This window comes from Varroa jacobsoni, unplaced genomic scaffold, assembly GCF_002532875.2.
Source record: "Varroa jacobsoni isolate VJ856 unplaced genomic scaffold, vjacob_1.0 scaffold_242, whole genome shotgun sequence".
Taxonomy (NCBI): Eukaryota; Metazoa; Arthropoda; class Arachnida; order Mesostigmata; family Varroidae; genus Varroa; species Varroa jacobsoni.
Window position 1 is genome coordinate 420,605 of NW_019213144.1, and position 27,570 is coordinate 448,174.

General features: G+C 39.0%; 3 protein-coding genes across 9 annotated transcripts in view; 1 reads left to right on the top strand and 2 right to left on the bottom strand.

Annotated features, from left to right (window-relative positions):
* The window catches only part of Adsl (adenylosuccinate lyase), an 11,529-nt gene extending 4,353 nt beyond the window's left edge, over positions 1 to 7,176 (bottom strand). The window contains exons 1-2 of one of the 7 annotated variants that reach the window (XM_022856052.2): positions 6,911 to 7,176; positions 402 to 556 (exon numbers count right to left, since the gene is read on the bottom strand). In XM_022856052.2, the coding sequence (XP_022711787.1) occupies positions 402 to 549 (148 nt within the window). In that variant the 5' untranslated portion in view covers positions 550 to 556; positions 6,911 to 7,176. Of the gene's footprint in view, positions 1 to 401; positions 569 to 1,463; positions 2,027 to 2,056; positions 2,398 to 5,762; positions 5,782 to 6,910 lie in introns of those variants that run through there. The other 6 variants (XM_022856050.2, XM_022856053.1, XM_022856049.2 and 3 more) reach the window with 6 other exon arrangements.
* LOC111273992 (ATP synthase mitochondrial F1 complex assembly factor 1) lies at positions 3,799 to 13,999 on the top strand. The gene is made up of 5 exons (XM_022856059.2): positions 3,799 to 3,929; positions 7,470 to 7,737; positions 8,230 to 8,440; positions 9,093 to 9,267; positions 13,772 to 13,999. The coding sequence occupies exons 2-5, from the start codon at positions 7,527 to 7,529 to the stop codon at positions 13,958 to 13,960; spliced, it is 786 nt and encodes a 261-aa protein (XP_022711794.1). The 5' UTR covers positions 3,799 to 3,929; positions 7,470 to 7,526; the 3' UTR covers positions 13,961 to 13,999.
* A 9,253-nt stretch (positions 14,000 to 23,252) lies between these two features.
* The window catches only part of LOC111273991 (tubulin beta chain), a 14,116-nt gene continuing 9,798 nt past the window's right edge, over positions 23,253 to 27,570 (bottom strand). Inside the window, exons 2-3 of the mRNA XM_022856055.2 lie at positions 25,338 to 26,470; positions 23,253 to 24,956 (exon numbers count right to left, since the gene is read on the bottom strand). Of these exons, the coding sequence (XP_022711790.1) occupies positions 24,809 to 24,956; positions 25,338 to 26,470 (1,281 nt within the window). The 3' untranslated portion in view covers positions 23,253 to 24,808. The remainder of the gene's footprint in view (positions 24,957 to 25,337; positions 26,471 to 27,570) is intronic.

The window sequence follows — 27,570 nt, forward strand, 5'->3', positions numbered from 1 at the left end:
GGGTACATGCTTATTGTTTTGAATATAGAGGATTGTAGATTTCTTATCCCAAATGACCGCGAATTAAATGCAAGATTTTACCACTCCCACTTGAATTGTCATTATACACGTGCTTTTCCGAAGATAAATACAGTACCTTTACAGCTTAAGTGTTGCCTTAAGTGTTGGTGCAGAAAGCTCTAGCGTAACACCAATGTACGAAAGATTGAAATTAAACCGTACGAACTGGTTGTTATGAAAACCTAGATTGTTGTATACGTTAATCCATTATATATTTATTATGAAGCAAATATTCTAAGACTAATCAGAGTGTAAATAATATAGCAAAACTGGACCAAATTTAGAAATTGCCACTTTGCTCAACTATGGCTTAATATACGAAACGCTGAATGAATACTAACCGAGCTCCTGTTCTGCTTTGGCAAGGAAGATCCACAATTTACGCCACGTTGAGAATTTCTTTTCATCGCTAAAGTTGTACGCCATCTCCGGTGAGGCATAGCGGGACGTTAGTGGAGACTGGTATTTCGTGTTTGGGTCACACGCCATCCTGAAGCTGAGAGACCACCTATTAGCGGCCAAGTTCGTCAATAAGTAACCATGAAATTTCGCCGCCGTAAAATGCTCGCCATTAAAAACAAACCCGATTTTTTTTATAAGTTGCAAATTTTCAATATTACGCTAACACAATCACACAGCTGTTAACGTCGCCAATAGGATCAATAGTATCGAATGCTGCGATGCATGCAGCGAACGAAATCCATAACGCATTCTTTTACATAGGTAGAAAATGCGCATAATTCATCTCATACATGAAACGCTATACGGTGATTTTCAAGCAAGAATTGCGTTGCATTGACGCAATGCTGTTAATATTGCATTGATTGATTGAAGCAGCGCACTAAACGAGGAGAGCTTAAGACGCATCGGAATGCACAAGTCGCGCTTTCTTTTTACGAAGCGAGATGTCTGGCTTTATTAAATGTTTACAATACCAGTACATTTCTGTTATTGCAATGTCGGGAACGAACTAAGCTGTCCGGTTCTAGGTGACACATTTTCTATTCGCCACTTCGTTAATTGCCCAATCCGAAGTATACAAAACCGTTATCATTTTATATATTGGAGTCTAAATGTTTCCATGTAAATTAGATAAATATTCTTGTGCTTTTAAAAGATCTATTAAAATGTCTATTATATATTCAAATATGTCCTATAATTATTTCGATTTAAGGACGATTTTCACACGATTTCATTTCAAAGCGGTAACCATGCATCATCATCATCATCATCATTAAAAACTTTCAGGATCTTTGATAAATGCTTGTTTAGAAAACCTGCAAGATCTGTCCATGGTGTCCGTTCCTTAAGACAAATTTTATATTTCGCTTATCTACAATATAAATAGTCACATTAATTTGTGCATGAAGAATACCCACTTTTCAAATCCACTAATAAACTACCTGATATGGCGAAGTTTTAAGCTCTCATCCTAATCTCGACAGAGTCAGGCTGTGACGCAATATACATGCTAGTAACTAATCCCTGATTTTTACCGTACAATCCACCGCAAACAAAATCGGTTGTAAGCAGGAATTAAGCACGTACGACACCTGAACTGAACTCAACATCCACTTAGAATCAAACACCAGCAAAAAGGCGCCTTTTGCGTTGCTATGCACACACAAACGAACTGACGCGTATACTAGTCGTTAGCCGAAAACCGTTGGCACTTCCTATACGATACGGATCCTCAAATGAAGAACAGCACCCTGGCTAAATCTAGACCTAGGTTAATTTGGCAGCGGTAATTTTAGCGATTCTATTCAGTATTTAGGTCAGCATACGTAAACACGTATAAACATTTAGCTGTTGATCCCTCTTGTTTCGTCGCTGCATTTTTGTGTATATCTGTCTTATCAGTAATTTTTTAAACTCATGCTATCATTAGGTGCGATAAAGATTACTGAGTTGACTACGCCGGTTTTTGCTACCGGTACTGTTGGTCTAAGTAGACTTTTCTTAGAGGCCGGCAATTCGTCTGCCGTATGATTACCTCCGTTTCATAATCCAGAGAGGCGGATTGTACGGTCAAAAAACGGCCCAGCCTTTTTCTTTCCGGCAGCACGTGTACCTTGTAGTACTATCCTGTCACACATATAACATTTACATTGCCTTCACGGATGCACATAACACGGCGATACACACACACGGCCATAGATACACACACCGCCACTGCCCCTTAATCTTGCCACCCAACACCCTGTTTCTCACCCTCTTCAGTATATACCCGATTCGCTGTTCTGATAGTGCAATGACGCGTTCACAGCGTTATCTAGTTGATAACAGTTAAACACAACCTAGCGCCGTTCTATAATGACGGACGGACGGTCGGTCGCTGTTCTCAATACAATACGAGTAAACCATCTATGCTGCTATTATGCCTTCTTTTCCTACAGCTTTGTGGTTCTTTCCTCCTCTCCGACTCAATCATATTTCCTCTTTCAAGCAGTGGCAACGGGGCTGGGCACCGTTACGAAATGCAGATGCTGCTACTGGTAAACCAACATTTGCAAAGCCTAGTTAACAGAATTGGTCATAGCAGAATTGGTCAGTAGCAGCAGCAGATCTCGCACTCACATACTGACCTAGAGAGCACCAAACGTCACTGACGTATAGTCAATCTTATCTTGATACCTCCGAGGATACTATTGCTTAAAACTAAGACATTGAAAGAATGCTGCTCGTGGGATTCGCCGCCACCGTGGGACCGCGCAAAACAGGCTGGATAGGCACTGAAGACGAAAACGGAAAACCTCGTGCTCTACTGGTTTGCAGATTATTGATAGGAGAGGATGTCATTTCAAGGCAAGCTTGTTTCCTGAGCAAATATCTGTATTATTTCATATATATTTAAAGTGCATTTAGTAATTTTGGCCAATCCACAATATCCCAAGTAAGACGAATTGAGACAAAACCGTACAGATATATCTTTTTATTAACACAAGCGCCAAGGCAGCACTTTTAGAAACACGTGTTAAACCATTAATTTCTTATCTTATTTAGTAGCTGCTATGATTTTATGTATGTCAGATCCTGAAAACAATGTCTTCCTCGAATAAAGTATGTTTTTATTCAAAAGCATTAGCACAGTGACAATACGCTTTAATCAACGACCTTCGCCAGCTTTACAGACAGAAGAATTAAGTGCTTGAGTTATTGAGTCTGAGATTTTTTTTTCAAAATTTACCCTCTGATTGAAGTGACACTGTCGGTTCAGCATTTTGCTAACGTTCAAGTAGAGTTTTCCTCTGCAGCGAAGTACCTCATTTTTTACCTTAAAAATAACTCGATTCAGCTACGTACAAATGCCATAGGCACTTCATTATAACATCAACGATCTGCTTTTTATGGGGGTTTTGATAAACCAGTAAGTGTAGGGAGAATGAGTAACACTACACATGCGTGATGTTGCCTTCCTTTTCAGATTTCCGTAAAAGGTTTAATTACTTTGAGATTTGAAATTACAATGGAAAATGACAATGTATCTTGCGTCAAGCAGACAACCTAAATTATCGACGTAATGCACTGCTAAGCTTCTCTCTTCTTGAAATAGTAAGATCATTCCAATTTCAAATATTGCAAGTTGTTTTTAGCGAAAAGGGCGGAAGAGGCGTGTAAATTACAAACACGTCAACCATATGCATCTACCACCCTGCCAAGACTATCGGCTGTGACTTTCAACGGTCCAGTGATTTACTTTGCGAGCAGGACGGAGGACTTCACACGATAATTAATTACTGCCTAAAGTGAATCTCAAAGGGATCGTGGGTGAGCCTGCCCTGGCGCCGCCTGCCGCCAGAAAAGGCGGCACAATCGTAACATTGATAACGACGCTGTTGTCTATCAAAAATGCTTTGATAAGCTTGGTAAATATGACACTCGAAAATAACGTTCTAAGTTATATTCAGTAAATTTCATTAGCTATTAGCCTACTGACAACCAAACGAATGCGTCAGTATTAGAAGAAATCAGTGTAGTTTTTATATGACACAATTTATTCTAATAACTTTCACTATAGCATTTCATGGTTAATACCTTAGAATTTAACACCACAGTAAATAAGTCATCACTCTACGCCCATCTAGTCCTACATGCAGATTTGGAACGAACTCCGACTTTAGTTGGTACTCTTACAATATTTATAGCGGTTATCAACTACCGTCATTATTTTTATATACAGGATAAAGGAGTTGATAGGCTTGCTTTCTCAACAGTCTTATGATGCCACCTTATTATCAATATGATAATCTTATATTGAGAGTCAGTGTGTTGCAGTCATCCAATCAATTGAACAAGTTATCAATGAGTTGGAGGCAGAACTAGAATTTCTATAATTCCACATCTACACCTTATTGATACACCAGCCATCTTTGTGTTTTTATCAGCTTGTATCGTATCTGATTATCGTATCTTAGTCAACGATACATTTGTTAGAACGGACGATCTATGAGAGCGGCTGTTGGGATATTTGCGATGACCGACCCAGTGGCCTGGCGCTTTTGGGCCCACTGATGGTTGTAAAATAGCAACTTGGTCGCCGTGGCATTAGTTTTTAGTCGTCATGGAAGCAGGGGACTGTTGTGCTAGGCAACTGACTGTTGCCCGTGCTACCATTTTTGTCTTCATCCTGGCAGATAACAAATAATAAAATACACGCGAATACGATTGCTCCGTTGCCGGTCGGATGATCTCGCCGCCATTTACTCCGCTGATGCTGTTGGAGGCTCAGCCGTTGAGAACCACGGCAGTCTCGATCTGCCGGCTCCCAGTGGAATGTATTGTTGTGCATAAACATTCATATCTTTCCGTATATATATATAAGATACATACTTGCGGTAAAAATTAAAGTCAAAGCGAATGCGTTATTGGGAGACAGTCGATAATAAACAAATCGACCAAATTTTTATTTAAAATGTAAAAATGCCTTAAATGCACTTTAGTGTGCTAATTTACCATGCAAAAGATGCCTTACACTAGAATGCTTGAAAGCACTAAAGGCCAATGACATCCAATAGCTCATTTCCTCACCATAATGTCTTTTGCTGAAATGTAAGCTGACTGGGTACACTGGTCCCACATATTGGGTTGATAAGAAAGAAAAGTTTCGCTTAAAGTTCATAGTGATTGCTACTACTGTAAATCTACTGAACAGCATAAAAGTAGAACATTCGAATACCAAATTATTACCAAAATTATACCAAACGGTATAAACATAAAGATAATATCTTTTCTTTCGAACGAGCAGGAAAGGGCCAAAAAATACTTTACAGGCTTCTGTACTCTTACAAGGTAACCGCAGAGCATGACGACATTTTGAGATGCGAGAGAGCATACCATTTCCGGATCTGACCAATGTATCAAGGTCAAACTCTCCTAGCAGTCAATTACCTGCACTGCCGATGAATCCTAACTTTTTTTTCTTAATTACTTTTGCTAATAAGTTTAAATTTGACAATTTTTTTCGTAAAAACTTACATCTCGTGCCATCTTTACTTCAAACCACATCTGGGCAGACGTGATAATATGTGAATGTGTAGAAGTCTTTCATTTTTTTGCATTCAACTGTCCATTAATTTAAAGCAAAAATAGGATGCTAAAAAAAGCTTTACAGGCTCTGTGGCAAAGCAACGCCTTTCCTCTCGATCTTGGCTAATTGAAGTTAGTGGTTTAAGAATCCACTCTAATTTGATAAAACTTACTTTCGTAGTTAATGTAGGTAAACGGCAAGTTTTCTGCAAATGAACAGAAGTAAATAAGAAGAAGTACTACAAAAAAAAACATCTAATAGAAGAAAATATTCGACACCACCTTGTGCGCATATGACATTACAATAATTGTAGAACAAATTTATGTAGACAAAAATGGCATGCTCGAAAAGGCTTTTTACAAAAGCAAGGTTTGCAGTCTGAGGGTTCTGTCGGTTAAAACTGAAATTGCACATATATCATGTTACTCACGTATAAGTCAAATACTGGAACTTAACAAAGGACCTTCTAAAAAAATCGTTAGGCAAACACATTTCGCCATTGATTTACGTAAAGAAGCTGTAAATAAACAAATTAAATATGGAAACGCTACTATTAAGCGTATAGCTGTCCCAAAGATGCCGGAGCGCTGGGCCGTGTGTGGACAAAGTAAAAGAGGGTATTTATTTCTGACACAAACTAGACATAATCATTGTAACTCAACCAGTTCAAAAGTTAATTAGCTTCAGTGTCCATCGGATTCGTTCCTAACGGCCTGATACAATAGTATAATGGCAGGTAGCTATGATTTGTTTAAACCTAAGAGAAGAATATTTATTAATAATATATTTTTAAATAAAAAATATATTATTAACATAGATTCTTTAAACTTCGATGTAGAAATGCTAAGCATTAGTACGCGATATTAAAAAAAAAAAACGGCTAGAAGCAACTGGGTAAAATACTTCGTCAAGTTCAAAAAAGAATTGCGTTCACATGATAGCAGCCAAACGTATCAATTAGGCGCGATATGTCATTCCAAAACCGCGATAATGCATGTCCATAATCCGCTCTCGATTTACAAAAATCTATGACGACTATAAAAGAACAATGCGGTGGCCATATATGTATATATGGCTTTAATAGTCCAGGGAAAAGGCGTATACGAAACAAATGCCAGTAAAATACAATAAGTTCCATTTGAAGTCACGGGCCGGGGTTTGTATGCGAGCACAACAGGTTTTCTTTACCGCACACTTTATTACTCATTCAAAAGTCACCGTCCACTGAAATAGCGGCATTTTCAATGGCATATTGTATGATCGTGCGACAAACTACGAATTGACAGTTAAAGCGAAATATCTTCGCTGAGCCGTACTCACCCAAAAATCTTGGTTTCCAAAATTGATTGAAACAATAGTCCGTAGATTGCTAATCACCTCACTGCACACGACGCGCCTTGAAACAAATAGATAACCTCACCAAGTATCTCTTAATCAGTGAGCGATCTGGGAAAGTGACACGACCTTCTCGCCTCACAAGGCAAGGGCGCGAATTCTGAATATCAGTAGCCTACCCATGCTTTAGCTAAGAGTAATAAATCTAAAATCTGTCTAAAAAAATAAGCCTATAGACACCATAGTGACTATAGATCACTTTCATCTATACTTATGATAAGCAAACATATGAGAACATCTGTTGTGAACTTGTTCTCGAATGGCAAACAACAATGACTGGAGCCGTAAGAGGGCGCTGCCAACACTTGTTGGTGTTCGAAATAAACAAAGGCATACAGAGTGATAGTGATGGTGGTTGCAGAGTATAGGTAGCGACTTCAAGCAGCGCATCGTGTTGACGACTATTATGTTTTTACTAATTTTATAAAAATGATATAGCAGCATTTGAGTATTTGTTAAAGAAGACCCATGAAAAATGTTTCAGCTCAGGACTTCCGCTAGCCAGCTAATTGGCCATGTTCGTCGATGCGGTAACCAGGGTATGACTTTGCCGGTTAGTGCGCGATCTTACTCTGTTGGCGAAGATAACCCATACTTTGCGAAGTATGCATCCAAATTAAAGAAACTAGAAGAACAAAATCCAGAGGAATTTCTCTATCGGGTAAAGGAAGCGGGACGAAAACACCGCAAGAAAATTATCGTTAACGCGGACGGAACGGTACCTGAAGATGACGGAATTCTGAATTCTGAAGGTGAATATATTTTTAATGTACAATACATATTGGACACACAATATGAAGTTTTGGTCACATCTATCCTGGTAGCAAACTACACAGTAAACCAAAAATATTATTACGGGGAGAAGGTGATATCTACACTGACCAACCGTATTTGCGTATTCAAAGCCTATGAGGAATCCAGTTAACTAAATTGACGGAGCTGTAGTCTTTATTTCTATAGGAACCAGAGGTGTGTTTTGTTATAGCCTGATACCCGAAACAGATAGTTATTAAATTTTACTCTCTAAGGAAGTCTAAGAGATAGCGGTCTTTATTGAACCTGCGAGGGATTAGTCTCTATTGCAGAGGTACTTCTTTTACTTCAGTTTTTATCTGTGCATAGCATATTTTATCCTCTGTACTTGGAAAACTACATTTCGGTTCAATGATATAGAGAGTAAATAAATTTACGTGCGTCCTGCTTGTGTATCTGCACTTGTCATATGTTTACATAATACATCAAAGCTATCCCGCGACAAACAAGGGAGCCGCTGCATGTTGAAGAGCCTGGCGAGCTAGAAAAACTTTCATTAGCAGATTTGACGGATGTATGGAAGAGGCGACATCTCAACAAGGACGCAATCTGCGGTGTGGTACCCGTTGACATGTTCGAGACTATGGCGAAACGGGGCTTAGAGTTTCCCCTCTTCGTCTACCCCGTTCCACGCGGTGACGGGTAAGTTTATTTATCTGTATACATGTGTTAAACAGAACTTCAGGCGGCTGACCAGGCCCAACATAAAATTAAATGAGTCCACACTTGCTACTGCTGAACTGGACGTAAAACTTGAAGCATTGATCCAGGGTATTAATTTAAGGCTTTTTCGGGTATCAATTCAATTATGTCAAGTATATTTAAGTGTTTGGACATGCTTGAATTTGATACCAGACTGCATTTATTGAATACAACTATGTACAGTCATGTGTTCTATATCTGGTAGACACGCTGATATAAAAAAGGAATACTAAAATATGGGAATCAAAAATTGGTGAATGCTACGGAATTTTTATAGAGAACATAATTAAGCACCTGGTCAAGGTGTGATTAATAAAATTTTGAGGCAGAGTAAAGTAGTGAATATCGTTTATACTAAGCAAAACTATTCAATGACCAATTAGCTTTAATAGCTGTTAAGTGATTTAAACGCTTATGCTAAGATTCTAAAAGTTAATTGATTACAATTCGTAGGTAGCTAGCAATTAATCTAATAAGGTCTTGGTCCACTTAACTAATCCATCTATACATGTCCGTCTGTTACAATGTTTAAATGATCCTTTGATTTGAGAAAGATTTAACGTTGCTTTTACTTGTGTTTTTTCTATTTCAGATACGAAATGTATTTCGGTCAGGTTGCCAGCGGTGGATTGGAGGTTCATTTTACTCCCTTAGCGGAATATCATAGGCATCAAAGCGAAGCTCCTGCTAGTCTGAGACTGAAATTTTTTTCAGATTTCAAAAAGAAACACGGTGTGATACTTATGGCTGGAGAATATAACGGAGAGGTTAGTACACAACAAAAGTCGCTTTAGAAAGACGAGGACAATTCCTATATGAGAGAATACTGTCGCACTTGTCATTCAGCCGTCTAACAAACGGGATATTTTTACGACAACGCAAAGCATTTGTACACGCCTCTATTGAAAGTAAGTTTTTTTTTTTTAAATATTGAGCTTACTTATATTTTGAAGCGATTTAGTGAATTCATCGTTTTGCCCGTACTGGATGAAACAAGCAAAAGCCGTGAAAGCAAAGGATAAACTTAACCCATGTAAGTCATTTTTACAATGATAACAGTTAACTTATTTATATTTTGTTAGAGGGAATTTCGAAGAATTTGCTGATACCATTTGACTAAGATTGTGAGTCTGAATTTTGAATTTGCCGGGTGACCCTATATCATAGTTGCTTTTATATCGTTTAGTTGATCGTCGAATCGGTTTGTGCTCAATATGAATTATCACACTTTAGGTACTTTCAACCATAACTTAGCTTTTTGTTTAGCAAGTCTGTTCGGCTTTCTTGGAACGGGCCATAACCACAATAAGTGTGCCGCAAGACCGCAAATAAGTGTGGTAGAATGAACTGTACAGTTCAAGATCCAGCAGACAGATATTATATATAGCAGATGATCTTTTGGAAATATATATTAATCACACTTAATAACTGAGCATTAGATTTTCTTTTAGATAGGTGACAATGCAAGTAAAAGCAGATGCTGTAGTTATTATCATATGATAATTTTCAATCCATCAAGCGAGATACTATAGTAAAAGTCTTATATGGAGAACTGAATGTACTTGTCTGTGCGTGCTCTCTTTAACTGTGTTGTCTGGTCCAATTTTAAGGTCAATGTAAGGCATCCTTTCTGTATGAAGCTAAATTTAGCATATGGTTCCTTTTCTTTATAAACATTTCTTTCAGCCTATCTCATGCAATGTAAGATAATGATGGCTGAAACCTTTCAGCTAAATTAGCATTTTTCGTACGTTCCGTTGACATTATTACAGAAATCATTTTTGCGAATACATTTTTATAGCGTAGTCCTTTTAACTAAAGGCCCTGCCAACAAAGCAACCGAATTTTAATAAGTGAGGTTATAGTACACATCTGTATCAAAATTGTACAGCATCTATGTAGGGGTGTGTAACGCGGTAGTTTGCTGCTATTTGTTCAATTTGTAAACTGCAACTGAAATCTAAACTAGTGAACTTAATGAAACAAGTCGTCTTTATTCAACGCATAAACCATGCAACGAGGTTATGTGGATCAATATATACATGGTTATTGTAACAGACCGGGTTCACTTCGTGGTTGACTAATAGAAACGAGCCTTTCTAAAAGAAACTCGTCTTAAATAGCTGTGGATCAGTCTTTTCTTAAATAAATAATGTTTATACTTAATTTTTTTTCCGATCACGTCTATCAAGCGGCATGCAATTATTGAAAAAGGCTTGTAAAACAAATGCAGAAAGCCACCGCCCAGTTTGTTGCCCAACATGTCGCATTTTTTAAAGAAAATTGGTTCATTTAATATCGACATTTATTTCTAAATCTAATTTATTTATTTCGACCAATATGGCTTCCTCGGCCATCGCTCTGTCTGGACTTGTTGGAAATGGCTCAAAGCATGTACATAAACAGTAGCGGACCATGTTACTACATTTATTTTGATAAAAAGAGTATCTTTCACAGACTGGATTACGGTATTCTACTTAAGAAACTGTGGCACTTAAGCATGTTGTAAGATCCTCAACTTTATGATGGGTTTCAATTTACCAGGTCGCAAAGTCGTTTCGTGTGATGGTAAAAATTTTCTGTATCTTTCGCCTTCCCCCCTGGTGCTTCTTGAGCAAGTAGCATTGCTTCTCCGTTATATGCAGTTTTTGTACTTTATATAAATAAATATACCTCGCATCAGATAAAGTATCCAGAATATGCAGAAAATTTGAAGATCAACCTCTCTCTGGATGTTAAGAACATATCCTTCAAAGTGCTATTGATGGTGTAGTGCATTGGTGTGCAGCTCTCTAATAAAAAACGCTAAGTATTAAAGAACCAAGCGCTTCATATCGATTATAGTCCGAAGTTATGCCTAGCGGTTTTAAATACTGGACAAACAACAGGAAATATAATTTTTATCTCAACTACAGGACTGACGATGTGTTGCGCATTAATCTAATTTATCTATTATTTGGAAATTGGTATATAAATGCTCATAACGTCGGATTTTGATCTAAGTTCAACTAACTATTCAAATCATACACGGTACTTGTAAATACAAATGTTAGATGCTTTGTAATAAAAAATAGAGGTTTTTAAATTCATTTGTATAATGTCGCTGTGTCATATAAACTTCTCGTAAAACATGAGCCTATGCTTGGAGATGTACAAAAACAATTTTTCATTATAATTCTACAAGCCTTGAAATTGCAATCAAAAGTATCTGTATATGCAAGTGATTTCATTAATGTGACATACCTACATTAATTTTTAATTCATTGTTCAGAATAAATGCAAAATAATACGTTTTCCATATACCGCACACACCTCTTTTGCGTAAATAAGTGTATTAGTCAATTCGAGTCATCTGGTGAGCAATGTCTACTAACGTCTATAATAGTTCAGTCTTGATGCCATGCTGTCTAAATCACAGAATGATATTGGATTCTGAATGATATTTTGACTCATTTCGACCGTTTGTACGCACGTCGCGATAGAACGATATTCCATTATTTTGCAAGGCGACAAATGAACAGCACAACTTCCGGCCTGCGAAAACGTCTAGGCTTATATAAAATAGTTTAGAAACCAAACGTATTGGTAACCTTGCTCATTGCAATCTCCAAATTAGGTTCTTGTATGAATTTGCACTCGGGATTCATATAATCTTTTTTCCTTGGCGGTTATTATACTCATTGATGTATTCTGCTCTCGGATAAATGCTTACTTCCGATAGGCGAGTAGCTATCTGAGAGACTCTCATACAGTTCTGTTGACCTACTAGCAACGCCAGCGTTTCAGCCGACTGTGAAGAGACCCAACAACAGGACCCCGAAAAATTTTGCCTTCGAAGGCCACAGCATTACGTTAGTTGTGCAATCTGTTCGAACTTGGGTCCATTCTATAACACAACGATTAGCTGGTACAAACGGTCATGGTTTGTAAGGTGGTGTGGGTGTTCTGACTATCACTGTAAGAGTAGCAATTATATTGTTTTTGCTACGGATGTTGCTGATTCGCCAAGGGTAGAAATTCTGTTTAGGCTTGACATAGGGAGATAGAGTTTTTTGGCGTAGTATATTTATGAACACATCTGTTGACATCGACGTACACTCCGTTCGAGGAATCTCGTATTCTTTGCAACGGAAGAAGCGTTTCCGCAAGTCGGCTCCTACTGGAAAAAAAGTTTTTTGTTGGAAAGAAGCTTTGCTTCAGAAGCCTGTATGACCTCGAAATCGTACCATGTGTAAATATTTCGACTAGGCCCACCTCGTGACTCATTTGATCATAGTTGCCTTACGGTGAGAAACATATACGGCCCTCTATCACTTATTTGGGTTCAGTGCCATTAGACACCAATTCTAACTCGGTATCAGTTCATTGAACAGATTTTATATAGTATCACCGTTGTTAGCCCATGAGTTTTGCTAGTGGGTACAGCCACTTGCCCCAAGTTTACACAGTGGAGGATAGTTTATTTTTAGACAAGGATTTGTTATGCATATTTAGTTTACATGTACATATACATATACAAGATTAGACGAAGCGTATATATATACAATTCGCTTAATCTTGATTAGGCTACACGTGTTCACCAGTGCGGATCGTAACGCCAGGGGATTAGGGGCATAAAACTGTGCCCTCCTACATTAACCTTGCATAAATGTGAAATGATAATACAACCAAAATCCTTGCGGAGAGCCTAATATTTTTAGTCCGTCTATATCAATGTGTAATTTCATTTGTTTGATGGTAGTGATGCAAACATAACCCCGAACACCCGGGAAACCGGTTCAAAGGTATTCCTTTATATGTTATACCACAATAATTATTTTTCATGTTTAACAGTTATAACTAGCAATTTTTGGCATAGCAGGTGAAACAGTTAATACCTGGAAGACAAATAATTATCAGTCGTTAACAAACCTTTCCATTTCACTCGATAAATCGTTTTGAAAAGCCTTGACTGGTGGTTCGGACGTGGTAATTTAGTTGTATTGCGTTTTTTGAGATGCTCCGGGTTCAAAACCGCGGGCAGACTCACTTCGTTTCGCGCTTAGAGCCAGCAGCCTTAAGTAATCTATCCTGAAACGTGTAGCTCCACGTCACGAAAAAGTTGAAACATTTATTTAAGTTCGCCGAGACAGACACATTTAACTATAAGCCAAAGATTTGTTAAGTGTGCAATATATTTTAGATGATTGTTCATCTATGTAACCCTGTAAATGACAATCCAGCTCGCTTTCCTATTCTTATATATTTATTTTGTGGTTGTTTTCGCAACAGGTGATTGGTCCCGAGCACGCACAGTGCCTCGCTAACCAGCATCAGATCTACTATGGCTCTTCTGAACTAAAGCGAAAACTGTTGCTTTGGAATTTCAACCGGGAACCAAAGTCGTTTAACTATGAAGTGTTAATTGATGAGTTTGACAAAACACTCGGGAAACTTCAAGAGGGTCAAATCATCAACTAATAATGTGGCCAATAACTGTTAATAAATAATCGAGCTCTAGGCGGATAGATTTTTTTATTTAGTACCATTAATTTTATGTCGTTATATGGGTAAAATAAGTCCACAAGGCGACTGTCAAAAAGGTATCAATTAATATTATATGGGTTTTCATTTTTCGAAAGGCTGCAAGAAATTAATTCATGTGTACATTGATTACATGCACTAAATTCACGGCCCTAAGTAATGCATGTATAAACAGGGCACGTATGATCCTCGTCCGGTATGCTCGGTATAAGAATTTAGGCTATGTGCTCAAGTTCTGTTTGTAGGCTTCGTTCCGTATCTGCTTTGCTATTAAAGACTATCTGTGCAGAAGCAAAAGGCTAATTATATTTATGATAGAAATAGCGTCAAATAGCGGCCGGCTGCTCCCTAACAGCTATCAACTGTTCCACAGTATAATTTAAACATACTGTTTCATGCGACACAAGTTGCGTACACTTGTTCACGTTACACAATTTATATAGAAATACATGTTTCAACATTTGATGATACATAAGCCTGGGCGTTACGTTTTTTGCGGAAAACAAACTTTGTCCTCTACAAGCAAAGGTATTCGTTCAATTATCAACCCGTTTTTTACGCCGAAGGAGCTTCAGCGACCTATGAAAGGCGTGCTCTCTGGAAAATCGTTTGAGTCGGACTAACCCGTCGACCCAAATTTGCACTAACATAGAAGGATTTTTGACGACGGAGGCTTTTTCGGCCTCTTATGCTCGTAGGTCCAACACAATGGTTACTTTGAATTGGTGCCGTTTTTATTGAGACAAATACTTTCATTACGCAAAAATCTGGAGTGATCTAGACTTCTATACTAAGCATATACGGACTTACACCCGTTATACAATTGTGGCAATAACTTATGCTTCGTTACCATTTATTTATATTTTTCGGTGACAAATTTTTATTCTCGTTTCACAAGCCTGTTGAACAACTGGTGACATAACGGAAGTAAACAATTACAGCGCGATATGAGATAACAGCTTGACTCAAGAGCTTCTGAAGCTTTTGGAACACCGCTAAGTTATATTGACTTATTCAAGTATAAAATTCTTTCCGTTAAACCTGTATATCAAAAACAAATGTTGATGGCTGTGTTGGTTAAACTCTTGCTTGTGTCATTGAAATACAATGTGAACTGAAATGTGTTCTGATTTTCGAGTTGGGTGTAAAAATTCGTTTGCGGTAGATTAAATCTTCATTTATAATTCGTATGTATCAGTTAGTGCCTTAGTAGACCTAGTTTGCCACGCTAAGTCCTCAGCGTTTCTCAGTTTTCCGCAACTTTAATCAGGCAGGTAATAAAACTGACCTGAATCCACATGATTGCCCCCGCAGTAATATGCAAAAACACTTCCTTCTGTTTTCTACTTCCGCAGCCACAAACTCATTTGAATGTATTTAACTTGAAATTCGCTGTATTGCATTCACGCCAAAATTACATTCGCCATGGCGGATTTTGCTTGGAATTCGCTACGGCTTGGAATGTAACGTTAGACATGTACCTGCCTATTGTTCCAACTCCCGATTTAATAAAAAATCAAGCAAAAATCGTGTTCCTCGTTATAGTCTTTGATTGTCAAACCTTACGCCTGCTGTAGTATCCTTTTATAAGAACCACCATAACAGCTACACAACTATACCGCATTATTACTATCATAACTACACTTAGTAGATTACGAATAGTAGTAACCCGGAATCTAACGGGTCAAGAGGGCGCCACTAGCCCGTTAGTCATTTCTCCTTCGAAAGCATTACGTTGACTACGTTCAATTATCAACAGCAAAAGCATCCATTATTTCTGGAAGGAAAAGCTTTTCGTAGTGGCAAGTGGTCGTCGAGGGTGGCTCGTCGATTCCATTTGAGGGTGGTGAAAAGGGAATGAATGCTGCGCCATCACTTATTTATAGATACCGAGCAATAGTTTCCCAATTCGTTTCATGGAGCCGCGCACTTTTCCATAGCTTTTAAACGTGTTTTTTTTTCAGATATTTTTGTTGCTGTTAGTGCTGATTTTCTTGTTCCTAATATTGATGCGATGAATGAAGAACGCAATACAACGAAGAAAACGATTTAAAAGGTGCATAAAAGCCTTTGCCAAACGGAGAAGCATCTCACAGAGCGCTGCTTCCTAAGATGATTGTGGCGTATACAAAGCATGTGGTGTAAGTGGATACCTTTGCAGCAAAAAGAACTAACAGATGTATCATTGCAACTACTAAATTACTGATTGATGCCTTTATTGAAGATCTCTTAATTAAAAAAAAATATTGGATGAAGTTCAGCGTATTCATAAATTAGGTATAGTACATTTTAATCACCTAATATGTAACTGTGTTTCAAAAAATCTTGTTGTGGTACATCGATACATTATCTAGATCAACCATTGCAATGTTCATTTCAACTAATTATTTACAGACAAATTGGATAAGGTCAAACGGCTTTTAATATAAAATACGTGTCTGACACGCGCTTATTCACTATTAAACAAACATAGGTAATTCAGACAAAGATTCTACAAACCTTTGCTGCAGTTAATTTCTGCGTAGAATTCAATGTTGCGGTTTGGAATTTTGCCAAAAAACATCTGTTTGATTATTGCTATAATTTTTTATTTCACATTACAGAGCGACGCCTTGTTTAAGTAACTTGAAATAGAGAATACCACCAGCGGACAATATCGTTATAGTTTTTCTATCTGAACACAATTTTTAAATAAGGCGCAAGCTCCATTATAATGAGAAAAAAATCATGGCTTGATTAATGCCGTGAAAGAGTAAGTATGAGGAATAATGTACCAGGGGGACTTGCGGTCAATGCTTTGGCCAGGCAAGACGTCAAGAAAAGAATTTGCTGGGTAGGCTTTTTAATGGAGTGTCCCTTACCATCGCGTTTTAATGGGCTTACCCCCTAAAGAAATTCTGTCCTTTATTCCACAAAGTTATTTTCAGAGTTCCCTTTTATTAAATGCATTTAGGAAATCATTGCTTTATATTTCTTAGGTCCGACCGCAATTCAGCGCTTACAGAAGGGCTGTTGAGTATATTTTATGGAATGAATATTATACTCTCGTCGCCCCATATTAGCAAGCTAGTCTTTTTTCGTTGCTTAGCTTTTTGCGTACTATTGCGGCATGACATATTCAAGTTAGTTCGACAGGGCCCGCTATTTCAAGTCGTATCAACAAAACATAAATACCACCCAATTTATGTAAATAAACGAAGTTATTTTGTTGATATTCGCAAATAGAGGGTACAACAAACTCACTCGACTTATTCCACGTTTATTCTGTGTTTATTCTTGTTTCATTTGCAGCACGACCGCTGCTTATCATCTCTGTCGTGATACACGCAGCTATTGTACAGCTTTTCTGTTTCAAAAATTCAACAACTACCCAAACCGTCAATTCACTACAGCTTGGTTCAATGCAAAATATAATCGTTAGCCCTCTGAGTTCCTCTACGTCGTCGTCGCATCAAATCTGACCGACTCGACTACGAATACGAGATCATCATTTTCTAAAAATCAACTAGCTAAGGTTAATAAATTCAAAGTACGTACAAGCAGTTTTTAGTTCAGCAGTTGTATTCAAGAACACGCATGTCTTTATGGACACTTTTAATATTACATAAATTTTAATGTGGCGCCATTGTCGAATACGGTTGCTTAACGAATGAAGCGACTGATCAACCTTAGGCCACAGCATTTCTTAGTTAGTACTCGATCAAAAAAACTCTTGATTTAGGGAAAATTATTAATTCTTTTGAGAGTGTAACGGTCTAATTTAGGCCGCGCGAAATTCTGCTAGAACAAAATTTCCCGATGCTATGTAGAGCATTTACTAGATATATATATATATATAGTAGACTGTATGGGACGGTTATGAGCAAAATTGCAGGTATTACGGGCCAATCATGGGTCAATAGACTGCTTTCCCATTTGTTCACTTTATCTCTGCCAAAATGATCTTTCCTTATATTCGGTCTCTTCTTTTATTACAAAGCCACTCTAGTCCGCGGTAGTTGTGGCCATCGATGGGCGTAACTGAATTTCTTGTTTCACTCCAGCGAAAAGTTTGAGCCCAGCTCCGTGAGGGCTCTCCGTTGCTGCCTCACTCCTCCGACGAGCCTAGTATATGTACTAATGAGCCAGCACTGGTAACCAAAATGGAAGAGACAACGGTTGAACCAAGGTTCCTAGTTTTGACTAGAGTACATAGACCGGCTAAATTTACAAAAGCAGCGCAATGTTGATCATGCGTTAAAATCAACTGGGTAACTAGTTTCGTGAAAGTGGTTGTCTGAGCGTGCGTGTGTGACGATCAGCGTTTTTGGATTGAAGCACAACTTTTTATTGATCCAATAATTGGTGGCTCTAGCTGAGGTAAAGAAGTAGTCTAGGCGGTGAATGCACCTTTGTTACTCATAGTAACAAACCATTCGCTCAGTGTGGCTGAATTGACACGATACTACAGTTCCTAAGATTTGGCTGCGGCCTGCTCTCTTAGTCCTAACTCATAGTCCATCCAGTGACTCATCGTTCAAGGTCTGTCATCGGTCGATACCACAACATTTGAGAGCGTCGTTCCTAAATGTCGATTTTCCGGCGTTACTTCCACTCATATAATTGCATATGAGCAAGCTGGATATAAAATACGGCGTGAACGCGAGGAATAAATAAATTTAATGGTGCTATAAAAGTGAAATACTTTTCCATAACATATTTAAATATGACTGCAACTAATCCCAGCTGTTTTTCATCCGAAAGTGACGGAAACCGAAGCTAACTTTTAAATCCGCAAGCTTCTCTAAGTAGGTATGGCACGGTTACCTCTTATAAGCTGCAAAAGGTATAAGACACATTTAATGACACTTACTCGACTCGGTCACGATATCATCTTTATTCAAATATTTTTACTGATAGAACAAATCAGATTTAGAATACACTTTACAGACTAAATTACGAAACCCTATGAGAATAATCTCGGGTAGAGAATGACTTGTATAGATCATTTTCTGCGTATGTATGAACGAAACAAATTTAAGAAAAATGTTATAAAGAAGCCTTTTTTGCAGTCAATAGATGGAGGCAGGAACGTTCGTAAACTGTGGGCGTAGCGTCGGTGTCGCGGAAGGACAAGGTGGATGACCTCGTGGGGTCTCCGAGTTGCCCAGGCGAGCCCTTTCCCACTAAATGCTGACTCATCGGCCCTCAGTTTCGTAGTTTGCTACGAGACTCTAGCTCCCTTCGACAAGGCATTCAGAAATAGTTGACGTTTTAGTCTCGGAAGTGTGTCGCATGCTTCTAGACATGCTCCTAAGTGATGGAGACATCCTCTCTGAGAAATGCGAAATCGCACAGGCTTGCATGTGCCTTAAGGCAATGATATAAATTCAAATGTGCGAAAAATATGCAAGAGGACTTTTTCACGAATTTTCAATCTCACGAATTTCACAAAATAAACTAAAATAGAAAAATCCTAGGATTAACTGCTGCATTAGTTCTTATCTTAGATGTGCTTTAGCATTCTAGCGGAAAAAAAGTGGGAATTAACTAATGCAGTTGTATGCATTGAAGTTTATTATTCGCACTTAATACCTTCGAAGGTAAACAACGTCTTTGCGTAAAAACAAGCACTGACACACGCACACATCGTAACAGTTATTGGTTCGCAGATCTCACGTAAGAGGCGCCAAATTTATTATAAGTCATTGTCATTTTCAACGAAACGATCATATAGTCGATTCTGAGGAAAATTATTGATGCTAGCAAAAAGTGCATTGACATGGAAATTGCATCTTCATTGCTGTATAGAGGCTTCGTTACTTTCAGCCAAGTGCGATGCAGATAGATAATCGAAAGGGATCGCACTTTTCAGAACGAATTATACCGACATGAGGATTCGGGCAGGCCCGAGCGCGTTGACGTTACATTACGCGAATGGCAGATACTTTTTAGGATCTACACAATCAAGAAGTGATTGCTTAGTTTCAAAAATATGCGTAAACCACATCAGACAAAAACATTTGCTCAACGTCTATTTGGTGTTGGTAGGTAAAATATACTATAGTGTGAGGCATCGTTTTAAAAACGAGCTTAACTATCCGTATGGGAATAAGTAGTTTTGTGAATAATAATAGAACGTCCTTGATTCTAGAGTACGATCATATGAACCGAAGCGTTACGAAAAGGCATATTGTGCAGAGAGATCAAGTTCCAAATGTCAATTTTCACTCTGAACCTTACGCTCATAGCATTAGCAGAGTTCTGTTCGTTTTTGAAAAAATATTTGTTTCTACGAGCTCTACTGATTTTCCGTATGTGTCTGCTTAAAGAAAGTCTAAACTGCTGATAAAATCGGTGAATTCTATTCCGGTATTGATGATAAATGAATATATTCTATGCACATTGTTTAACGTGGAGTAAAAATTATATATATTTGGAATGTGCTGCTTACCCATTCTTATACTTAAGGCAACTTCCTCTAAATGTTTAAATATAAGTGTACTGATACCTAAGGAACTTCTCCATTTTGTTAGGAGATAATAGAACGCTGCGCTGAGCTCTAAAATAATCAGTATCTATTTATTTTTTGACAAGCAAAGATATACGGATAACGATCGTACTATATTTTGTTCACAAGAAGTTTTAAAAATAGACTCTAAAACTGCATAGATTATTTGCTAAGAAGTGCAGACCGATAAAGCCATAAAGACTTATTGCCTTCTGACTACCTGTTCTTTTTTCTAAATGTTTTTGACAGATTAGTCCCGCAACAAAGACACTGAAGCTTTACCCGACGCGGGGAACAGAAGCAGTGAAATTGGTTGCGCCGTTTGTATTCGGCATGAAAAATTTCGGGAAAGCTTTCATCATAGCACGAGGCATGTCTTTGTGCCGCTTCTCCTCTTCCTGTCTGATCCTGATCGTGCCGATACATAAAAAGGAATAGACTAAAAAAGGATAGATAGCATGATGTTGGGCACTCCATGCATATAATACAACGACCAAGCTCACGCAATGACCCACCCGGCCTAGACGGCGGCTCACACTGTAATCCAACCGCGGGCTGCACTGGCAAAAGTCTAGCGACTCTCTTCTGCCTCCTCGGCCAACGCCTGTGCCCCACCCAAGCAAGCATAGGTCCTCTCGCAGTTTCCACAACATAGGTCCCCGGTACGGTTTTTGCTAATGCCACTACGACTGCTGCATTTGCTAACAATACACTATGACTGCGTAATCTAACCAGTAAAAGAGTCTAAGTAAACAATAAAATCGGTGAAAAGGATTAGGTGACTGCAAGAACTCGTACGCTTACGCTAAAGCTATATTAAGGTTTTAAGCGCTGAATTCGATGTCCTGCCCGCATTCTAGAGATTAATTCGTTTATGTTCTGAATTAGGTGAGAGTTAAAAACAAACCACGACTTAAATGTATTCTCGAAAAAATATTCTAGATCCATCACGGATGCTCTGTGTAATATCAGCAGCGGCGTCTTCCATCCATTCGATAAATAATTCTAATCGTGATCCATGACGATTCTAGATCCGGCTAATCCGTTTCAATGGCAGCGATGCACTTTATTTTTTTCAAGCACAAACGTTTGCCACAGATCTCGAAACAAGAAGTCGATTGGTAGGAATACTTGATAGTCGAGGTAACTCAGGCCCATTTGTCTCCTGTCTGTCAAATGAACTCGGGTACCGACAAACTGATTTAGGCTCCGCCTCAGTTACCCCAGTAGCATAAACGCCATCGTTCGTCCAGTGTCTCTCGATTAACAGTGCATGTATATGTGTATGAATACCTGCTCATGGCTCAACAGTGTCAGCATAACGAATAAATAGAAGTGATTCACGAAGGCGTTACAAGGATCATATTGCATATTTATATTTATATGAGTATCTATGTTTACAAGCATATGACAGTCTCTTAGTAATAACAAATCGAGAATGCACTAATGCTGAGTGGTTGGCTAGCTCTTTTCCTTAAGGCGGGCCCCCAAAAGTGACAGTAACTAACGACAATGAGAAGGAATAGATTGAAGCATACGATCTCGCGCAATGGCAATGCGAGCAACAACGACCAGGACCCTACAATCTGTATTTCAGAATTTCTCAGTCGACACGTGCTGGTACACCCATTCACTATCGTTATTTTATTATCGTTATTGTTACCACTAGTTCCCGGGCAAATTGGAGTGAGCTTGCGCAAATTAGTCCGCATGAGGAAACAATGGCGAAAAATCGCTCGAGGTGGAGATGCATTATTGTGCATTTTGTACTGAATGGCTAAAGGGAAATAGGAAACTTGTTTATTTTATGTATTAGACGTTATTATGGCCTATAAAAAAAGTTGATGAAATTGTTGACTCTGTCTCTTAAATATGTATATTTTACCTTGTGTTTAACTAAATCAGAGTGAGTTTATTGATATTCAAAGAAATTCGTGTAAAACGAAACCATATAAAATCACCGAGAACACTGTCTAGTTGTCATTAATAATGAACCCTGACACACTGCTACATCAATGCACTTAATATAAATTTTAATATAATTTAGTCCTTATATAAGGAGTACCAAAGACGCTACATTAGAGAATTTCTCCTCTTATATAACTACCATATTTGCATTTACGCGAAACGTTTTACCAAGCAGCAACTGACTCATTTTACGTATGTCAGAATAGCGCTCCTTTCGCTTAATTCGTTCGGATGGAGGAATCATCAGGGCCTCTACGTACCTATGAATTAAAGATTAGGTCCGTCGCAGTTGTGGGGTGGCACCTCTCAGCGCACTCCCACTAACTCCATGGCCGACTGACGCATCAGTGTGGTGACTCACGAATCTCCGTGGTAACCACCAAACTGTCCAAACGACATTCTTCTTCCATAATAATTACGCGTCATGGTCTCTGAGTCACCGACATCTACTTGTAGAAATAAACTGGGAGCTACAAATTTTCGGCTTAACGACTGGCTCCTTTGTATTATGCTGTCTCCCGAAATGTAACAACGAACTACCATCACTTTCCAGTTATGTACTGAGTGAATCAAAGAGAATCAAAAACCGCAAAAAACAAGGTGGGAAAAAACGTATCATTTTATCATCATTACTACCTTTTACCTTCAAATAGCTTATGACCTAAAATAAATCCAGTAACATTATTTTGGCAAGAAAGTCAGTAGAGTTTAGAAAATAGATTAGCTAGTTGTAATACACCTCTTTTATAAGATTATGAAAACACACACCAATGGACTTTTCGTTTTATACTACTACCGTTTGTATTTATTTTTGTTTCCGGGCTGAGGCTTTTTCTGCTGTTTTTATGTAGACATTTTTTCTACCTTGATTTCTTTCGCTTTTTTTGTTTTTATCTTATTGAAACCATTATTTATAGCATGGCTAGTTGGCTACGTTGTGTTTCAGAAATCATGATTTCGATCCTCTTGAGTTCTGCTGCTTTTATCTCTATTTATTTTATATCAATATAGCACTGAAAACGTATATATATATATATATATATATAGCTTTTTTTTGGGTATTTCGCTTTTGGTTATTTTTTCTATTTTTACGTTCGATAATACATTGATACGCATGTAAACTGCATAAACTCGTTTTAATTTTATTGAAAAAGTAGAAATGACCATGTCACTTTCCCGATAGGACACTTGACTTTGGGCATCTTGCCTTTTTTACGCAACATTCATGAACACTCTTGTTATCTCCTGAACTTCATCATCATATGATGATTACTTATCTTTCTGCTAGGCGGTAGTTTTATGTAGATTAATAAATTAGTTGAAAAAGGTAGTCAGCCCTGCCTGCACACACTGTTCACGTTATTTAGCTCCACGTTATTTGAGATTGGGTGAAATTGAATACTGCTCATTCGTAGGTTTAATAATCCTTCTTGATTATATTTTACTGTTATTATTATTGTTATTATAGTCATTATGTTGTTGTTGCAATTGTTGGTGTTGAATCGGTCTGGTTGATGTAGCAGTAGCGTATTGTTGGTCATTTATTTATGCGTTCGTTGTTACGAATAATATTAAAGGTGGATCCTCTCGTGCTTCTTCAGTTCCCAGCTCACGCTTTCACTTGCGTACTCTTTCCCAATAGCTAGCCCCCGTCAAGTCACACATTTAATTGATCGTCATCTTTATCCGGTTTCTCGGCTAATGATCTTTTTCCACATTCATATGCAAGAGCTATGTCGATACTGCAGCTCGATGCGTATTGAGGTTAGTATCGATCTGGTGGTTGACAATACTTCCGCGGCATACGATGCTTCATGTTTTTAACCATTAAGCGCTCAACTTTATCCATGAAAAAGTCATCATCACAGAAGAACGGTTGATGTGTATATGTCCTGCTAGTCGTAAAATATCTTCATAATACTTTTCACACATCGTCCTGTTCTCTCTATGTATTTTGTTTTGCAAATAAAATTATATTGAAGGCCCCTTGTGACCTGCTGGCTTTCTTCTTTCTTTAACGCTACAGCTAAAGAAGCGTAGCCCTATAGAACCTGGCAGTGGCGAGACGGGGGAACTATTTGATTAGACCGACTGATATTCACTGCTGATTCTGCTGAGATTCGTGGGCACATTTTTTCATCTTTCATTTATTTCGAGCTCATTGACTTTTTCCAGCTTCTATCATCATTTTCTTTTGCGTCATGCCTCCTTCGGTCGAACGACATGTGTTTGGACCCAGACCACAAAGCACGAAAAGGAGGCTTATCTTTTCGGACTTTTTCCCTGATGGCCGTTTCCGGTTTCCTGTGGTTTTTTAGCGCCTCGATTTACTCTTCCTGAACCTCTTCCTCCTCCTCGAACTCACCGTCATCGTCAGCAGTAGCCTCCTGGTACTGCTGGTATTCGGACACAAGGTCATTCATGTTCGACTCCGCTTCGGTAAACTCCATCTCATCCATACCCTCTCCAGTGTACCTGAAATCCGGCAAAAGGCAGAGGTGTCAGCAAATACACTTGTTGTTCTCTCGCCTACTGTTCTCCAACAGCATCGACTGTTGGCTTACCTTTTTGCTTGATCATTATACCTCAGTTCTTCTTCGTACCAAGGTGTACGGTTTTACTTATCTGGTTCACTCAAGAATGATTGCGCCTACCTGTGGTAAATCCTGATCAAGTATTGTTACTATTCGTCACCATTTTTACCTCGTTTATCACACATATTCAAAAGATTCGTAAACTTTACCTTGCTTTTTTTTATCATTTTTCGTTGTCAGATGTGTCACTGATAGATTTTTGTAGAATTATACACTATTTATTTGTTGTTTATGTTTATTTATGTCTACTTTCTTTACATACCAGTGAAGAAAAGCTTTTCTGCGAAACATTGCAGTAAATTGTTCAGAGATGCGCTTAAATAATTCTTGAATAGCGGTTGAGTTTCCGATGAACGTGGCGGCCATCTTCAATCCACGGGGCGGAATATCACAGACGGCAGTCTTGACATTATTGGGAATCCACTCGACGAAGTATGATGAGTTCTTGTTCTGCACATTAAGCATCTGCTCGTCGACTTCCTTCATGGACATGCGTCCTCGGAAAATGGCTGCAACGGTCAGGTAGCGCCCATGACGTGGGTCACACGCGGCCATCATGTTCTTGGCGTCGAACATTTGCTGAGTCAGCTCGGGTACAGTCAAGGCGCGGTACTGTTGCGAGCCGCGAGAGGTAAGAGGCGCGAATCCGGGCATGAAGAAGTGCAGACGTGGGAAAGGCACCATGTTCACCGCCAGTTTGCGAAGGTCGGCATTTAACTGTCCGGGGAAACGAAGGCAGGTAGTCACACCAGACATCGTGGCTGACACGAGATGGTTGAGGTCGCCATACGTCGGTGTGGTCAATTTGAGCGTGCGGAAGCAGATGTCATACAGAGCCTCATTATCAATACAATAGGTCTCATCTGTATTTTCAACAAGTTGGTGCACCGACAGGGTCGCATTGTAAGGTTCTACAACAGTGTCGGACACTTTCGGCGAAGGTACGACAGAGAAAGTGTTCATGATCCTGTCGGGGTATTCTTCACGGATTTTTGAAATGAGCAGGGTACCCATTCCGGAGCCGGTTCCGCCGCCCAAGGAATGGGTGAGCTGGAAGCCCTGCAAACAGTCGCATGACTCAGCTTCTTTGCGGACGACATCAAGAACCGAATCTACTAGCTCAGCACCTTCGGTGTAATGGCCCTTAGCCCAGTTGTTGCCAGCGCCGCTTTGGCCGAATACAAAGTTATCAGGGCGGAACAATTGGCCGAAGGGACCCGAGCGAACGGAGTCCATTGTTCCGGGCTCCAGATCGACAAGAATGGCACGCGGAACGTACTTTCCGCCCGTGGCCTCATTATAGTAAACGTTGATTCTCTCCAGTTGGAGGTCAGAGTCGCCATGGTACGCTCCGGTTGGATCAATGCCATGCTCATCCGAAATCACCTCCCAGAACTGCAATAGAAAAAAACGACATTTTCCTCTCGTCAATGTAATATTTATAATCAATGATGCATAATTAACTGGTTAATATTAGCAGCAACGGCTGCTGTGTCTAACCCCATCAATCATCGTGACATTTAAAATTTTGACGCCTACGGCTCAAAAGCCATTAGGAAGCATAGTAATCTGTTCTGTCGGCTATGCAGCGTCGTACTATTACCGTACCGAAAGCAAACAAGATTTTTAACGCTAAGTCGTTGTCACGGTCTTTCCCTACTACAGCCGAATGCGCACTTAGAAAACACTGCTGCTTTCCTCAATATCGGTTCACGTATCAATTGAGGCCCTTGACCGGATGAACGTCGGCTTCTCGTCGCCTTGCATCTCCGATCATTCTGCTGAACTACTATGACTTGTGCTTCCAATATGAACTTTCGGTTTTTATATGATTATGTTTTTGGGTCGGTGTGAGGTAGCCACAAGCTTTTATTTCTAGTTGATTCTAGTGTATATCTGCATATTTGTTCAGTGACCATCGAGCGTTCACCGACACAATACCTGAAAACTAGTTCGCATCGTTTCACGTTTCGAAGACATCGACCGTAACTACGTCCAAGCACTACTAGCTTTACGCAAAAGAATCGCTTTAGCGTCTAACGTTGTTTAGCTGCTTCGAATCCGTCTAGCCAACGAGACGGATACATATGAACCTATGTGTCTATCTCGGCCACCCCAAGTTGATCTGTGTGTGTGTGTGTGTGTGTGTGTTTGTTTGTGTGTGTGTTTGTGTGTGTGTGTGTTTGTGTGTGTGTGTGTGTGTGTGTTTGTGTGTGTGTGTGTGTGTGTGTGTGTGTATGTGTGTGTTTATGTGTTTGTGTGTGTGTGTTTGTGTGTGTGTTTTTGTGTGTGTGTTTTTGTGTGTGTGTGTATGTGTTTGTGTGTGTGTGTTTGTGTGTGTGTGTATGTGTTTGTGTGTTTGTGTGTGTGTGTGTGTTTGTTTGTGTGTGTGTGTGTGTGTGTGTGTGTGTTTGTGTGTTTTGTGTGTGTGTGTGTGTGTGTGTGTGTGTGTGTGTGTGTGTCTGACAGATGCCGTCGTCGGCGACGACGTCGTT